Source organism: Oncorhynchus mykiss, chromosome 3 (genome assembly GCF_013265735.2).
Source record: "Oncorhynchus mykiss isolate Arlee chromosome 3, USDA_OmykA_1.1, whole genome shotgun sequence".
Lineage (NCBI taxonomy): Eukaryota > Metazoa > Chordata > Actinopteri > Salmoniformes > Salmonidae > Oncorhynchus > Oncorhynchus mykiss.
The window spans coordinates 37,827,531-37,846,361 of NC_048567.1; the positions used below are offsets into that span (position 1 = coordinate 37,827,531).

Consider the following 18,831-nt stretch of genomic DNA (forward strand, 5'->3'; position numbering starts at 1 on the left):
ACTAGTGTCAATGTTGATTAATCACAGCTCACAATCCTGCAATAAAGAGGGGAAGGGAATCTTTCTAATTTGTCTGTGTTGTATTCTCAAATGAACATTACTTACCTGTTTGTTCAGTTTTATAATGGACGTTTATGTGCTCAATTGTACCATCTTAATTTTGCAGCGGATAGTACTTTAAACATGAATATGCTTTTAGGCCCAAGAAAACGATACATCTACAGACACACAAAGCACACAAAATAATAGGAGAATCGCATATTCATGCACAAACATTTGTTTGTGCTGAAACGTTTATTTTTCCACTGAGATTTAAGATTCTGGATAAGTTTAAGCTCTATTTGATTGTCAATTTTTTTCAGGATATCAGCCATGTGAACCCATTTTGCAAATGATAATGGTATGCAAAGCCAATGCAGCCATAGGCATTAGCCTTATGGGCATTTGCAATGCACCTCTTAACATTGTGCATCTGAAGGATAAAATTAACTTAACTAACACATTGTTTACATATTGTCGCCTTTATGTTTCAATTTAAAAACGATACCAGTAGTCAATGTATATGAGGCTAATAATTTACTCAATGTTGTACATGCCGTGTGCTGACATTAAACTGTTTGGAGCAAATACAACCCTTGTAATCTATGCGGTGAAATGTCTGGAAGCAGGAGATGATGGGATGCTTAGTTTAAAACATACACAAAACTATTACTACTACTACCAAGTTAAATGCCAGATACTTTCTCCCATAAGGTCTGAGTGGCACTTGGAGGTGACACTGTGATAATGAAGATGGCTTGCCTAAGACTACCACAACAATTGCATTGTCTATGCTAAGAAGGTGTCGTACGTCAAGGTGTCGTACGTCAACTGTAAGCCCTCTATAGCAGAGTCATGAGAGAATTTCTTTAAGTGGCTCAGTTCATTGTTGTGTGTGAAGTCATGATAAACTATGATAAATTGCATCCAATGGCTTCAATATATAAGCAGTACCATTCTTACTGTATATACCAGGGGTATTCAACTCTTACTCTCTTACTCTGCTGGTTTTCTGTTCTACCTGATAATTAGCTGCACACACCTGGTGTCCCAGGTATAAATCAGTCCTTATTAGAGGGGAACAATGAAAAAATGCAGTGGAACAGGCTTCGAGGTCCAGAGATGAGTTTGAGAGATATATACAATAAAGCCATAGTCTATAACCGGTATGACCGGTATGAATGTCGACTCAATGATTTGTCTTCTGCTATTTAATGAAAGGCATGACCTAATCTTATAAAATAAGCCCATTTGAATTCTTAATTTCTTAAACTCATCAACATGCTTTTTGAAAAATTACTTTTTGTCAATTCAGATACCCAGATATTTATAAGCAGGGACACGGTCAATGAGGACACCATCCAATGCACATATGCATAAATCATTAGTTACATTTTTATGTGATTTTGGAGAGTAACATATACTGTACCTGCTTTTACCTGCGTTAAATTCCCATTTCAGTTCAACAAAGAATTTGCCTTTGAAGGCAGATTGAAACTTCGAAAGAGCCTGGTCAACCGTGGGGGCAAAAGCATAAAGATATATGTTCTCATTTCAAATCAAATCCAATTTTATTGGTCACATACACGTATTTAGCAGATGTTATTACGGGTGTAGCGAAATGCTTGTAAACCAAATTATTGCCTGGGGGCTAGAAACACGGCTGCCCTACCTATCGGCGCCATTTTCAATGTTTTGCAGATAGACCAACATTGTTAGACAGTAAAACGTACAGGACCTAAACTCGATCCCTGTGGAACACCATTCGTAGTATCAAGGAAATCTGAATCAACACCATCAGAAAAAACACATTGTGTCCTGTCTGTCAAGTAATTTCCAAATCAATTACACCTGATGCTGATTGCAGAATCAGGAATCAATAATGAGTGGTCAACAGTATCGAAAGCCTTCGATAAGTCAATAGCAGCAGCACAGTAGTTCATCCTATCCATACCCCTTACCACATAATTTAACACCAAAGTTGCAGCAGAGATGCTGCTATGACCCGGCCTGAAACCAGACGGGTGAACATTTAGAATACATTTCATAGCTAGGAAGGATCTAAGTTGACTGTTGATTAGTGATTCTACAATTTTTGCTTTGATATAGGGGATCATTATTTTGGTCGGAGGGGTCACCACCTTTCTGGAGAGGGAGCACGTGGGCTGCCTTCTAATCCCTGGGGATAGCACCCGAAATAGGAGGCTGGGAGAGGGAAGAGCAGTCATCAGTCGACTGCTCTTCCCTCTCCCAGAGTCAATTAAACCACCATTGCTTTCAAATAAAAAGCCTGCCAATACTGATTAAAACCATCACTTATCTCATTCTTCTCAGTAATGATGCCAGAGTCTGACTTGCTTAGGCAGGTCAGGAGAGGAATTTCCACACTTCCGTGCATTAACTGATTTACAAAATGTTGACGGATCCCCAGCAGAGTCTGTGATAAAACGTAGAATGTAGATTGATTTAGCTTTCTTAATTGAGGAAAATCTACTGTATTTTTCAATTGCCTGAAATGCTGCCAATCAGCTATCAAGGCAGTTTTTCTAACTTTGGTCCAGGCCTGATTTCTAATCATAATGAGATCTGAAAGTTCTATGGAGAACCATGGATTTGTTCTATTTTACCTCTAAGGCATTTAAAGGGCTTGTGTATGGCTGCCAGAGATACAGTATAAAAATAGATGAGAAAAGTTCTAGAGATAATTCAGGGTCAGGCATGCAGCTAATAGAGGAACGATGAGAACAATATTTATCATGAAAAATGGCTGGGGAAAATTTGAAAATGTATCTTCATAATTATACGAGGATCAATTTTGTTTCTGTTTTGTATCTCTAATACATGCAATAGACCGGGTTCGTTGTTTAGCAACAAAACTGACCGGTGCGCAACTATGGAGCAAAATAGACTGTTCGACTTGTAAACAGCATGTAAACTATATTTTGTCTCCAAATGTTAATTGAAAACATAATAACATTTTCACAATAGCATATGTTGTTTCTCAACTACATCTTTAGAGTTGTTGGATAGCTAGCTAGTGAATTTTAGCCATTTAAGCACAGACATGTCATCAGTCAAAACACCTGAAAACAACAGATGGTATCAATAACAACATACAACAAACTGAAATGAGCAACCAACGATTCCCCACTTGTCTAGCTAGCTGACTGTTCAGAATCATAACAACGCATGCCTTCCGGCAACATCGATGCACGCGCATCATTTTTGTTGTCAGCCAACCTGCCTATACAACAGTGATCACTGACGTCGTTGGCAAAGACTACACTTAATAATTACTTGTGGGGGCTATTTGTAAAAAATAAGGTCAATCAGCAAGGACTTTCTTAGCAAGGAGTTTCTTACATTCACCTGTGTAGGTTTGGAGATGAGTTGAGTCAGATGAATGTCAAGAGAAATATTCTTCAAAAGATCAGAGGCCAGAGTAAACCAATCCAGGTTCAAATCTATTAAAATCACTAATTCAGATGGGGGAGGGTAAATCCCTGCTACAAACAAATACACTACATGACCAAATGTTGAACATCTCATACCAAAATCATGGGCAATAATATGGAGTTGGTTCCCCCCCTTTGCTGCTATAACAGCCTCCACTCTTCTAGGAAGGCTTTAAACTAGATGTTGGAACATTGCTGCGGGGACTTGCTTCCAATAGGCCACAAGAGCATTAGTGAGGTCAGGTACTCACGTTGTGCCTGGGGGATTTGTCATGCTGTAACAGGATGGCTTTCCCCAAGTTGTTGCCACAAAGTTGGAAACACAGAATTGTCTAGAATGTCATTGAATGCTCTAACGTTAAGATTTCGCTTCACTGGAACTAAGGGGCCTAGCACGAACCATGAAAAACAGCACCAGACCATTATTCGTCCTCCACCAAACAGTTGGCACTATGCATTGGGACAGGTAGCGTCTCCTGGCATACGCCAAACTCAGATTTGTCTATTGGACTGCCAGATAGTGAAGTGTGATTAATCACTCCAGAGAACAGGTCCGATGGCGGCGAGATTTAAACCACTCCAGCCAACGCTTGGCATTGCGCATGATGATCTTAGGCTTGTGTGCGGCTGCTCGGCCATGGAAGCCCATTTCAACAAGCTCCCGATTAACAATTATTGTGCTGATGTTGCTTCCAGAGGCAGTTTGGAATTCAGAAGTGAGTGTTGCAACCGAGGACAGACGAGTTCAGCACGAGTTCAGTGCTTCAGCACTTGGTCCCGTTCTGTGAGCTTGTGTGGTCTACCACTTCGCGGCTGAGCCGTTGTTGCTCCTAGACGTTTCCACATCATAATAACAGCACTTACAGTTGCCCGGGGAAACGCTAGCATGACAGACATTTGACGAACTGTCTTGCTGGAAAGGATGCATCCTATGACGGTGCCACGTTGAAAGTCACTGAGCTCTTCAGTGAGGCCATTCTACTGCCAATGTTTGTCTGTGGAGATTGCGTGGATTTGTGCTTGATTTAATACACCTGTCAGCAACGGGTGTGGCTGAAAGGGTGTCCACATACAGTGCAATTGGGAAAGTATTCAGACCCTTCCCATTTTCCACATTTTACTACGTTACAGCCTTACTCGAAAATGTATTTATTTTAGAATTATCTCATCAATCTACACACAATACCCCAGAATGACAAAGTGAATACTGATTTTTAGACATTTTTGCAAATACATTAATCATAAAAAAAATAAAAACCTTTTTTAACATGAGATCAAAATTGAGCTCAGGTGCAAATTGATCATCCTTGAGAGGTTTCTACAAATTGATTGGAGTCCACCTGTGGTAAATTCAATTGATTGGACATGAGTTGGAAAGGCACGCACCTGTCTATATAAGGTCCCACAGTTGACAGTGCATGTCAGAGCAAAAACCATGAGGTCGAAGAATTGTCCGTAGAGCTCCGAGACAGGATTGTGTCGAGGCACAGATCTGGGGAAGGGTACCAAAAAAATTCTGCAGCATTGAAGGTCCCTAAGAACATAAGTCTTCCTTAAGCTGGCCGCCCAGCCAAACTGAGCAATCGGGGGAGAAGGTCTTTGGTCAGGGAGGTGACCAAGAACCCGATGGTCACTCTGACAGAGCTCCAGACTTCCTCTGTGGAGATGGGAGAACCTTCAAGAAGGACAACCATCTCGGCAGCACTCCACCAATGAGACCTTTATGATAGAGTGGCCAGACGGAAGCCACTCCTCAGTAAAATGCACATGACAGCCCTCTTGCAGTTTGCCTAAAGGCACTTAAAGGACTCTCAGACCATGAGAAACAAGGTTCTCTACTCTGATGAAACCAAGATTGAACTCTTTGGCCTGAATGCCAATTGTCACGCCTGGAGGAAAAATGGCACCCTCCCTACGGTGAAGCATTGAGGTGGCAACATCATGCTGTGGGGATGTTTTTCAGAGGCAGGAACTGGGAGACTAGTTAGGATCGAGGGAAAGATTAACAGAGATCCTTGACGAAAACATGCTCCAGAGCGCTCAGGACCTCAGACTGGGGCGGAGGTTTACTTTCCAACATGATAACGACCCTAAGCACATACAGTCAAGACAACACAGGAGTGGCTTTGGGACAAGACTCTGAATGTCCTTGAGAGGCCCAGCCAGAGCCCGGACTTGAACCTGATTGAACATCTCTGGAGAGATCTGAAAACTGACAGAGTTTGAGAGGATCTGCAGAGAAGAATGGAAGAAGCTCCCCAAATACAGGTGTGCCAAGCTTGTAGCATCATACCCAAGAAGACTTAAGGCTGTAATCGCTGCCAAAGGTACTTCAACAAAGTACTGAGTAAGGTACATTTGTCAATGTGATATAAATGTGCTATTTCATCTTTTGAATTTGCTAAAAATGCAAAGTCTTCTTGCTTTGTCATTATGTGGTATTGTGTGTAGATTGAAGAGGGGAAAAACATATTTAATTCATTTTTGAATAATGCTGTAACATAACAACATTTGTAAAAAGTGAAGGATTCTGAATACTTTCCAAACGCACCGTATAGTGTACATGTTTTGGCCTAAGGCCACATCTATAACCAAACACTCATACATTTTGGCGATAGTGACACTTAGAGTCGATAATGCCACAAGAGTCGATTTCACATACTGTATAGCGTCACCCATCAACCCTTTTTCAGTCTATCACATCTGAATATGTTGTAATCAGCAATTTCAATGTCCTTATACATAATCAAAACCTTTAGACAGGTCTCCGTGAGAACCAGAATATCAGGGCTCGTATAATGCACACAGACATCAAGCAGGTGCAACTTTGAAATCAAACTTTGCATGTTTACGTGCAACAGCCCAAGTCCTCTATGTGATTTGAAAACCGACGGTGTCGCCATATTTGTGGAAAATTAAAGTAACTGACCAAAACTGTGGGCAGGAGGGAGTTGATATCTCGAACACCTGTGCATGGGTGACAGTGGCCCTTAGCCGGTCCGCAGACTGTAGACAGACACAAATCTCTCACTATCGTGCTGACCACAATGATGGTGGTTGTGATGGAATTCAATGGAGAAGGAAGCGGGGGGATGGGACTGCCTCGGGCAGGGATGGTGGGAGCAGTGGATGGCATTGGGAGGCACTGTAGGCCGGTGGTATGAACAGCGGTTGTTGCCACTGGCCGAGAGCTGACACCCGGGTATGCCTCCATCGGGGTAAAACTGTTTGATAGCTGGATCGGATATTCCAGGATAGATAAAGGACGGCCAGACAGCCTCCCTTCCTCCTATGCCTGGGGAGGCTGGTGACTCTTGCTTCTGCCGCAGCTGAGCTACACAACAGGACAACCTCGCTTGATGGTGATGCATTTAGGGCAGATGAACCCCCGTCGCATCAGTTTCACCCTTTCTCTCTTCTCTTGAGTGGAAATCATCTCGCACTTATCGCATTTTGGCCCAGCCATGTGTAAAAACACCAGTACGCTAGCACTGATAGCCTGCTAGCTAGTAGCCAAGTAGGATCCAAGCTCGGGTCAGGTTGGAGTGGTCCCAGCCACAGGGGCTAATCGTGACACGAGCTTGTAAGACAGTATGGATAAAAAAACGGCAATCCAAATGTTGACCCAAACGATACAAAGAAATAAAATTACCATAGACTAGGCTAAAAACAGACGAAAACAAGCTAAGAATTCACAAGCCAAACAAATCACAAACACCGGTAACACACCAACTGGCCGTGACATCAATTTGAGGATGTGCGGCAAGTGTGGTTGGACCGGACCATAAGGCGAAGTAGTAAACAGGATAGCTGTTTGTTCACCCGAACCCACAATTACTAATAACCCATCCGCAACCGCCTATGTATGATGAAGTGAAAATCTGAGGCACACAGCCGACCCTAACCCCCTAAAATAGAAAATGCGCTTTAGGCTACAGTCTGAGACAGTGGAACGATTTTTTGACAGAGGATGCAGGATTTGTTTTGCCTGATATATTTAGATATATTTCTGCTTACAATTTCCAACATGTTGGTAGGCAATTTTTTGGTCAAATTGTTTACAATTAGATACATGCAGCTTCTCTTCTGTCATTATATATTGCTGTCAAAAACTAAATAAAACCTTGCTCACCAGAATAATATAATAAATCGATGGAATGAATGCTTCAATTTAGTTGAAATCTGTAAAGTTCTCTGTGATCTCTACTTGTTTTGTGGAGCAAAGGCTTTTAGGGACCAGCGAGAAAATGCAATTAACTCTAAAAAAACAGGAAATATTTTCCATGCAAAATTTCCAAATGACATCAGCTTGACCAGTTGAAAGGAAATAGAAAGCTTTGAAAATGACCCAACATGTTTCTGATAAGATTTCAAATCATTCCCATGGTGAATACCTAGGTCTGCTACACTAGGAAACCACACACTATTGAGAGACTTTGATATTACCGGCCACAATTGATATGGTGAAAACAATGTGTGGGGAGGCAGAGGCACAAAAACAGATAAACAAAGAATGTATGCTATTGCTAGCAATAAAGATAAAACTCTGACTGAACAACTCAAAAACTCCCTATTTATGCTCTCCAAATGGACGTTAGCTGTGAGGGCCGAGATACCCATGCATTGACTTTTGTTCGCTATATATGTCAGGGGATGCTATTCACAAAGACATATTGTTCTGTCTCACAATTCCTGAGCATGAAATGACACAGTGTGCTGCATGGCTTTATTGACAAAAAACAGATTCCATGAGATTGAATGGTGGGCTTTTGCTCCATCTATGGCGGAATGGCGGGCAGGCTTCTGCACTCTAGTTATGAATGTGTTTCCCTCTGCCATATGGACACATTGTATGATACACCGAGAGCAACTGGTGGCAAAAGAGCTGAGATATACTGCAGCAGGTAACTTTGATTATAAACTGCATCATACCACATCCACTGCGCACACTCCTGTTTGCAAATGTGTGGAGATATGGGATCAGAGGAAGACAATGTTCTCTCACACTGAGGCTTGGTGGTTATCTAGAGGGAGTGTTGGAAAGATGTATTCGCATTGAGAGAGTAACTGTTGTCATTCACAATGGAAGTAAAAAAAGACCTAGTTTATTTTCTGTGTAATGAAAAGGAAATGTGTCTCCTTGCCTATGTAACAGACATATTTGGGAAACTGAATGAACTGAACTCAAGCATGCAGGAGAAATACAAAAACATACTATAGATGAGTGACCAAAGCAGTGAATTCAGAGGAAATAATTATTACTGGAGAGAGTCTTTCAAAAGCAAACCATAAGTGTCACGAGTGACGATTGCTCACCTCCAACGCTTGGAAGAGCACATTGGAACCTACTTCCCAATCCGTTTGACCTTGATCCTGGTTCAGTTGACAAGCCGGTCAGTGAAATCGAACAGATGAGCTATCATGTGACTGAATGATGCAGACAATATCTTCACTGGTTTTGGTTCCTGACTCAAAGGGAATACATCGCCATCTCCCTCTGAGCATAAATGCCGCGTTCAAAACAATTGGGAACTCAGAACTGGGAACACGGAAATCTCAGACTTCAGTGCTTACAAGACAACTGCGAACTATGAAAAAAAGGAGCTCTGACTGGGATTCTTATGTTTATTTTTTTCATCCAACTCAGAAGCATTGGAATACCGTGGGAAGCATTGAAGTCAACATGGGCCAGCATCCCTGTGCTTTTGACACCTTGTAGACCATGCCTCGAATAATTAAGGCTGTTCTGAGGGCAAAAGGGGGCAATATTAGGAATGTATATTAGGAAAGCACTCAATATTAGGAATGTAATTCCTAGTTTTTTACACTCAGTGTATAGTTTTCTTCTAAAGTGTGTTAGATACTACTGCACTGTTGGAGCTAGAAACACAAGCATTTCGCTACACCTGCAATAACATCTGCTAAATATATGTATGTGACCAATACAATTTGATTTGAAGGAGTGACAGATTTATCTGACACCTCTTGATCATAGTGGTGAAATACAGGTGTACAGGGGAGAATGGGGGAGGATCATGCCTTTTCTATCATCTTCCAATCTATACTCCTTTTGCCTCTTTGGTCCTCCTATAAGGATTTATCCAACCTCTGACACTAAACTGAAGAAGATTATGATAGGAAAGATACACAGTAAAATATCAATACAGCTAGTCTCCCAAGACAGATAGGTTGCCTCACACATGAACAATGTTCCAGCATACATGTCTAATGTCCAGTTGGTAGTTGGAAATGGACTCACAGGAAATCCGCCCAGAGCCTTATCCTTTTGTGCCCTGGTTTAACGTTCCCACCGGATACAAAATTGGTAGCTAGCTAGATAGAGAGCTCTGAGGATATTTTCAATGAGTGTATTTTGCACGTGAGCAGTTTGCATGCACCATGATTGCTAAAGTTAGCATTCCACCACTGACTGGCTATGGCTATAATTAGTCTAGCTATCTGCGTATGCATGTCAGCGCCTCTGACATGTTTCCGAGGTGATTCTTTTTCAAGAGCACTATTCCTGCCCACATTTTAAGGCCCACCTACTCAAACTCGTGATTTGTTGGGAGAGATGAAGAGAAAACTCCCCATCTTTCTCAGACCTATTGCTGTTGCTCTAGGTCTGGGTTTTCCGAGACTAATTATCTCTGAATGATCACCACTGATAAACAAGCATCTTTACTCCTACTGTACAAGGACAACTCATTATTATAGTCTCCATTCTGTGTAGCGTCCGTTTTTACAATAATTACTCTCCAAATGCAGTGGGCTATAGCTTACTAATTGTTGGTTCCCGTGACCCCAATTTAGACTAAGTTGCTTTATCTCAATTTTCTGCTCAGTTTCATTTTGTTGATTTGTATATTACTATTAAACGCCAAGATCGTTATCAGAGATGACTTACTCAAGTATTGGAGTTGTGTGTGTGTGTGTCTGTGTCTGTGGTTTTCTAATTAACGCGTAGATCAAAGGGATAACCTTGGAGGACACTGTGCTCTGATGTCCACGTATTGGAGTATTGGAGCAGCGAGCAGGGCAGTGCTGTATCCACATCATTACACTCTGATATAGAACGCCAAGGCATTTATCTCTCTGACTGCTAGTGCTGAGCGATTAAGCGAAATGTCGGTTTTTAAACCTCTAATTGACCGACGTTGTTTTTTTCCGTGAGCTCGGTGCGCAGTTTCTCTAGAGATCAGATCTGTGCGACATAGTAGAAAGTTGTAGTTTCCAAAAGGCCAATATTCTACATAAAGTACCAGTCAAAAGTTTGGACACACCAACTCATTCAAGGGTTTTTCTTTATTTTTACTATTTTCTACATAGCAGAATAATAGTGAAGACATGAAAACTATGAAAAAACACATATGGAATAATGTAGTGACCAAAAAAATGTTAAACAAATCAAAATATATTTTGAAGTAGCCACCCGTTGCCTTGATGACAGCTTTGCACACTCTTGGCATTCTCTCGAACAGCTTTACCTGGAATGCTTTTCAAACAGTTTTGAAGGTGTTCCCACATATGCTGGGCACTTGTTGGCTGCTTTTCTTTCACTCTGCGGTCCAACTCATCCCAAACCATATCAATTGGGTTGAGGTCGGGTGATTGTGGAGGCCAGGTCATCTTATGCAGCACTCCATCACTCTTCTTATTGGTCAAATAGCCCTTACACAGCCTGGAGGTGTGTTGGGTCATTGTCCTGTTGAGAAACAAATTATAGTCCCACTAAGCGCAAACCAAATGTGATGACGTATCGCTGTAGAATGCTGCGGTAGCCATGGTGCTTAAGTGTGCCTTGAAAAAAATCACAGACAGCGTCACCAGCAAAGCACCCCCACACCATCACATCTCCTCCTCCATGCTTCACGGTGGGAACCACACATCATCCGTTCACCTACTCTGATTCTCACAAACCAAAAATCGCACATTTGACCTCATCAGACCAAAGGACAGATATCCACCGGTCTAATGTCCATTACTCGTGTTTATTGGCCCAAGCAAGTCCATTTTTCTTATTGGTGTCCTTTAGTACTGGTTTCTTAGCAGAAATTCAACCATGAAGGCCTGATTCACGCAGTCTCTTCTGAACAGTTGATGTTGAGATGTGTCTGTTACTTATTTATTTGGCTGCAATTTCTGAGGCTGGTAACTCTAATGAACTTACCCTATGCAGCAGAGGTAACTCTGGGTCTTTCTTTCCTGTGGCAGTTCTTATGAGAGCGAGTTTCATCATAGCGCTTGATGGTTTTTGCGACTGCACTTGAAGAAACGTTCAAAGTTCTGGACATTTTCCACATTGACTGACTGTCATTTCTTAAAGAAATGATGGACTGTCGTTTCTCTTTGCTTATTTGAGCTGTTCTTGCCATAATATGGACTTGACCTTTTACCAAATAGGGCTATCTTCTGTATAACACCCCTGCCTTGTCACAACACAACTGATTGGCTCAAACGCATTAAGAAGGAAAGAAATTCCACAAATGAACTTTTAACAAGGCACACCTGCTAATTTCAATGCATTCCAGTTGACTACCTCATGAAGCTGGTTGTGCCCTTGTGATTCCATATGTTTTATTTTATAGTTTTGATATCTTCACTATTTTTCTACAATGTAGAAAATAGTATGAAATAAAGAAAACACTTGAATGAGTAGGTTTGTCCAGCCTTTTGACTGGTACTGTAGTTTAGCGCAGAAAACCTGATAATTAACTACAATGACCATAATCCATAACACGCCAGCCTACTTGTCCGGTCTGTGTGGAATAGCCACGGACACAGAGAGTAAAGAACACGCGATCGAGAGGGATAGAAAGCAGTTGCTTCGCGAAGTAGCTTTACCTTAAAATACATGATCTAAGTGATTGATAGTTTGTAGTCAGCAGTCATAAAAATATGCCTTATTTATTTTTGAACTACTTAAATAGGGATTTTGTCAGATAGCTGCAGCTCTATAGAGATGAGATGATGACTTGGAATTAAATAATGAAGTCATCATAATAAATATAAGAATGGAATCCGAAATAGAAAAAAAAGTATTTTATTATTTTTTAAATAATTGAACTGAAACAGAACCAACCTCAAAAAGCACTATTGGCTCACTACTACTGACTGCAGGGTCCCTATTCATGTCTCAGAGCATGAGCTCTGACCTGTGATCAGTTTTACCATTCAGATCACAGTGAATAAGATTATTATGGTATGGATTCTAGATCAGAACTTCCATCCTGAGATGATTTGTGAATTCTGGCCCTAGTCTTTACAGTTGCAGGCTAAATGGCACTCAGACAAATGGCTATACTAACTGATGTTTTCTTTACTCTATTGCGTATTAGCTAGGATATTTTCTATTGATTCTCTGTAGACTATTGCTGAGGCCTACCTGTATAGTATAGCTAAGGCCTGCCTGTAGAGTATTGGTAAGTTGAACCTGCATAGTATTGCTAAGGCCTACCTCTATTGAGCATTTGTAAGACATACTTGTATTGTGAGGAGTATATTACTAAGGTGAATGTGAGGCCACTGTACCTGTGTGTTGTTAGTGAGAACAGTCTATATTGGTCTGACCTACATGCACTGTATATACCCTGTCAATGAATAAGGCCTATAGCATACCTGTATGTTAGTGAGAAGAGTCTCTTTCAGTCAGACCAACTGTACCTGTATGTTAGTGAGAGTCTCAAATGGTCAGACCTAAGTGTATGTTAGTGAGGAGCACCTCCATTGGTCAGGCCCACTGTACCTGTATGTTAGTGAGAAGAGTCTCTATTGATGACAGGCCGTCTGGGAACAGGAATGGCGAAGGGAAGCCAGGTGGTAGACCCTGTCCAGTCAATGACAGCCTCTCGTAGCTGTCTCTCGCAGTCGGGGTGCACATTGGATTGTCGTCTAGAATTAGACCCAAAACAAGAATACAGAACAAGTCAGGACAAGTAGCCTGCTGTGTATTTAAACATAAGATTGACTCTTATTCGTTCACAACAGTGTTTATATAGGTAGTAAACTCTAAGATGCAGGCAATAGGAGCTCTCAGGTCCACTCTGATAGACAATCCAGTCCAGGCGTGAATCTCAAAAGTATTTCTTTAAATATGCGCCTCCTTCTTAAATTGCAGGAGAAGATCCAAGGTTGACTGCCCTACACTGTCTCTCTCAGGCTCTAAGCCAACATCCATCCAGGACATAAATTCAGCTTTTCCCAGTGAATGGATGTAATCATGTGCATCCCAAATAAGAAGAAGCAGGGCTACAGAGCTCAATTACCTCAGGTGGTTCAGCTTCCTTTGTGTACGCACGCACGGGTGCCTGTCAAACCTATAGTATGGCATCATGTACACATTATCGAGAGAGAAAGTAATATATATATCAATAGAGAGAGAGAGAGAGAGAGAGAGAGAGAGAGAGAGACCAGCCATGTTTCTGACATTATATCTATACTCTGTCAGGAAGAGGTGCCACATTATGTTTATGTCTGGAAAGCCTTTAGTCAACCACTAACAATACAAACACACCACACAAAAAACACACGCGTACATGCACACACACACACCTCAAAATGATATATTATGTGCCATCAATTCCTTGTTAACTCAATTTTTATCAAATCCACTTTGATTCTTTTAACACTGCACTCTGGCTGTGTTCTGTGCAGGTTCTCTCTCTTCCCTCTCATCCACTATTCATACATGTTTATGTGTCAGAGTGATCCTGCACAAACACAGGCAAGCTCTCTCTCTCTCCTCCTCCTCTCTCTTTCCCCCCTCACAGTCTCTCCTATCTCTCTCGCCCTTTTCTCTCTCCCTCCTCAGTCTCTCTGTCCTGTCTCTCTCTCTCTCTCTCTCTCTCTCTCTCTCCTCCTCCTCCTCCTCCTCTCTCTTTCCCTCCTCACAGTCTCTCCTCTCTCTCGCGCTTTCGCTCTCTCATCCTCAGTCTCTCTCCCTCCACCCTCCCTCTCCCTCCTCAGTCTCCTCTCTCTTTCTCCCTTTCTCCATCTCTTTCTCTTTCTCTCTCTCCATCCTCACAGTCTCTCTCCCTCCACACTCACTCTCCCTCCTCACAGTCGCTCTCCTCTCTCTCGCTCTCCCTCCTCCCTCTCTCCCTCCACATAGAGAAAGAGATAGAGACGCTCTCCTCCTAACAATATTCAGCCAAGTGGTAGGAACAGCTGGTCGGCCATTAATTAGTTTAAAGTATTTATTTCACCCATCCTCAGAGCAGATAGAGCCAAAACATTGGAGATTATTTTGAACATCTGCAAATGCCCTGGAAACATGGACTCACTGGCAGGCAGTGGATCCACAGTTTTTATTTTTTTTTGGAGACGGAAAAAGTGAAGTATGCAATGTTGGTCCGTGGGGGATGTCAACAACATTTCTCTTCTTTTTTTTACTCTCTTTTTGTATCTTTTCATTCCTGTTGATTAATTTGAATGCATGGATGTAGACTTTGGGATGGCGACTGACTGAAGCAGACTTGAGGAGAGAGTTCCCGAGTTTAAAATTGTTTTTATGACTAAATACACCATTAAATAACCATTTTACTGCATATTGCAGATTTACTAAGTTTATATGGTAGATGATGTCCGGAAAAAATAAAGTGAAGGGGGAACCAGGAACTTTAGCAAACAACTCCCTCTCAGCCAATGATGGCGGCAACGACTACCACCAGCAAAGACAACTTGACCATCTCCTCCCTGGTGGCCGAATTGGAGAAGAACCGTGCTGCCCTCTTAGCTGAGATGGAAACCTCGCTAACAATGTCCCTCTCGCCCATACAATCATCGCTGGACGTGATTCGTCTGACAGTGGAATCATATGGCCTTCGTCTGACTGACATAAAGAAGGCTCTTTCTGACCACAGTGACAGGCTGACACCCTCGAAGCCACGGTGGTTGTGCGCCATCATAAAAGACAAAATGGACGACCTGCGATGCAATTCGTAACTCCGCCAGAGTTGGTCAGAGTGCACCACTCATTGAGAGATAGGCCGGCAAAGGGTGAGTGACCACATCCAATGCTAATGATATTCCTCCACTACCAGGAGAAGGAACAGGTGCTGGAGTTAGCAAGGAACTTTTCTATCAGGGGAATAAAATGTTCCTATTCCAGGACCTGAGCACTCAACTCACCAAGAAACGTGCCACTTTCAATGAAATGAAAGTTGTAACAGGGGGGCATCAAGTTTACACTCCGCCTTTCTACACTCCGCCATCTGGCAGAGCTGCATTTTTACTACCAGGACATGAAGTGCAAGTTCAACACAGCAGCAGAGGCTGAGTCCTTTTACAACCAGCATCGGTTCAGCTGAGTTATATGTGAACTATCCCACTATGCGCACCCCGAAGTTAAATATCAGACAATATGTGCAGTACACTGGATCATTTTGTACAAACCCAATTTACTTTTTTTTTACCCCCTTTTTCTCCCCAATATCATGATATCCAATTGCGATCTTGTCTCATCTTGGCAACTCCGCAACAGGCTCGGGAGAGGAGAAGGTGGAGTCATGCGTCCTCCGAAACATGACCCGCCTAACCAGGCTCCTTAACACCCGCCCGCTTGACCTGGAAGCTGCACCAATGTGTCGGGGGACACACAGTTCAACTGGCGACCGGGGTTAGCTCGCAGGCACCCGGCCCGCCTCAAGGAGTTGCTAAGGTCGCGATGAGCCAAATAAAGCCCCACTGGCCAAACCCTCCCCTAACCCCGGGTGATGCTGGTCCAATTGTGCACCGCTCTATGGGACCCCTGGTCATGGCCGGATCGAACCCGGGTCTGTAGTGACGTCTCAAGCACTGCGATGCAGTGCCTTAGACCGCTGTGCCACTCGTGATGCCTTCCTACTGACTTTTTAAATAGACAACTGGCTGGACACATGAAACTCTGGTTATGTTGTGGTTAAACAGGTGACACTTGTTTACTTATTTTCTACAGTAGTATAACTGTGTTCCTCACGCATATGGAGTTGGAATTTTAACGTCACGTGAGCCTTACAGTGGGATCATATCGACTCATTAAAGACCATATCGGCAATGTACATAACTTTTCATTCCTGTTTCATTTGGCACCAACTTGATGGATTGCCAAGGACTGAGAAAAGATGTCATCTCTTTTCTCATCATTTCTGTCTGATCATTCCACTCACTCAAGAAAGGATCGCTTGCGTGAATTCACAGCTAAAGTTAAGTGTAGCCAACATTTATGTTACAACCATTAATATGTTTACTTATACTATGGGAATATTTTCCTTTACCTGTTTTGGTGTCGCTTGGTTGGCTAATGTATGTAACTATCCTAACCGTTTAACCATTAACCTTTGAGTTCTACTGCGTCTTCAGTTGTTTCTTTTGGGGGAAGTGTAAGTAACCTGTGACTCTATTCTCTGCACTGACACGTGAGCTAAATAGTATGGCCCAAACACAAACATAAGCAGGTCGCTTTCCCGCATGGTGTTCTGATTTGATTTTCATTCACAGCCACTGGCAGGCCAATGCCCAGGAACCTATCCCCGCCTCTTCTTCGTTGAAGAGTCTGAAAGCAGATATTATATTTTTTCAACACATGTACATAATACTTACCAGCATAGACTTTCTAGGGCATGGCTTGTGCACATTTTTTAAAATCTAAATGTAACATTAGTGTAACGGCTTTCCTCTTCCTCTTCTAAGGAGGAGTAGCAAGGATCGGACCAATACGCAGCGTGGTAAGTGTCCATGATACTTTAATAATAACTGAACACGACTCGATACAAAAATAACAAAGTAAATGGAAACGAAAACCGAAACAGTCCTGAATGGTGACACAAACAACAAAACAGGAAACAATCACCCACACCACACAGATGGGAAAAGGCTACCTAAGTATGATTCTCAATCAGAGACAACTAACGACACCTGCCTCTGATTGAGAACCATACCAGGCCAAACACAAAACACAACATAGAAAAACAAACATAGACAACCCACCCCAACTCACGCCCTGACCAACCTAAAACAAAGACATAACAAAAAAACTAAGGCCAGAACGTGACAATTAGAATGAGAGGTGCAGCGATACTTATAAGGAAAAAGATACAGTTCACATCAACATAGGTCCCCTATTATACCAATGGCCGCTACGTAATAGTGACTGGCACAGTTTGGCGAACCTCAGTTGTTTTTGTAAGTGTGTACTCCTCAAAATGGGATTAAATCAAAGTCATGAAGAAACTCTTCTCCTCACTCTCCAATCTAAACACACAGTATTTTATATTTGGGGGTGACATAAACTGTGTCCCCAGGGTCAGATGGCTACCCAAATAATTTTTAAAGAATTTTTCTGAACAACTAACCCCTCTGCTATTAGATATTTTTGAAGACTCACTCCAGCAAGGTACACTACCTCATACTCTTACTCAGGCTTCCATCTCTTTAACATTGAAGAAAAACAAAGATCCAACCAACTGCTTTTCATTTCAACCGATCTCTCTCCTTAACATGGATGTAAAAAGTCTGGCAAAGATGCTTGTTTGTAGATTAGAGATGGTCCTACACACTGTGATATCAGAGGACCAAACTGGGTTTATAAGGACCGTTATACCTTCTGAAAGACTTCTTAGTATCATTCACTCTCCAGCTTCTCCAAACAAATCTGAAGTGGTAGATTCTCTTGATGCGAGAATGCCTTTGATAGAGTAGAATGGTAATTTCTGTTCTTTACAATTAAAATGGCTTTGGGGATAGATTTACATCCTGGATATGGCTACTCCACACCTCTCCCCAGGCATGTGTAACTCTTTTCATTCCAAATTTCCCCCTTAACCCATGGCACACATCAGGGATGCTCATTTCGCCCCTCCTCTTTGCTCTTGCTATTGAACCTTTGTCAATTGCATTAAAGAACAGTCTGCTATTTTCAGGTATTAGGAGAGGGGATTAGGACCACCAGTGTCACTTTACGCCGATGATTTCCTCCTCTTTGTTTCGGACCCTATATCTATTTTAAAAGATTTTGGAACTTTATCAACTGAATTTAGGCTTCTAAGGATGTTTATGCTTTTAAAAAAATATATATATTTAACCCCTTTTTCATGGGGAGAATTGTTGTAGTAGCTACTATCCTGTCTCATCGCTACAACTCCTGCACGGACTCGGGAGAGACGAAGGTTGAAAGTCATGCGTCCTCCGATACACAACCCAACCAGCCGCACTGCTTCTTAACACAACAATGTGTCGGAGGATACACCGTGCACCTGGCAACCTTGGTTAGCACGCACTGCGCCCGGCCCGCCACAGGAGTCGCTGGTGCGCGATGAGACAAGGACATCCCTACCGACCAAGCCCTCACTAACCCGGTCGC

At 42.3% G+C, this 18,831-nt stretch overlaps 1 protein-coding gene across 4 annotated transcripts in view; it reads right to left on the reverse strand.

Annotated features, from left to right (window-relative positions):
• Positions 1-18,831, reverse strand: part of LOC110519943 (dachshund homolog 1) — a 248,048-nt gene that overhangs the window by 12,822 nt on the left and 216,395 nt on the right. For all 4 annotated transcript variants that reach the window (XM_036974003.1, XM_036974002.1, XM_036974001.1 and 1 more), the window contains one exon: positions 13,240-13,385. In XM_036974003.1, the coding sequence (XP_036829898.1) occupies positions 13,240-13,385 (146 nt within the window). The remainder of the gene's footprint in view (positions 1-13,239; positions 13,386-18,831) is intronic.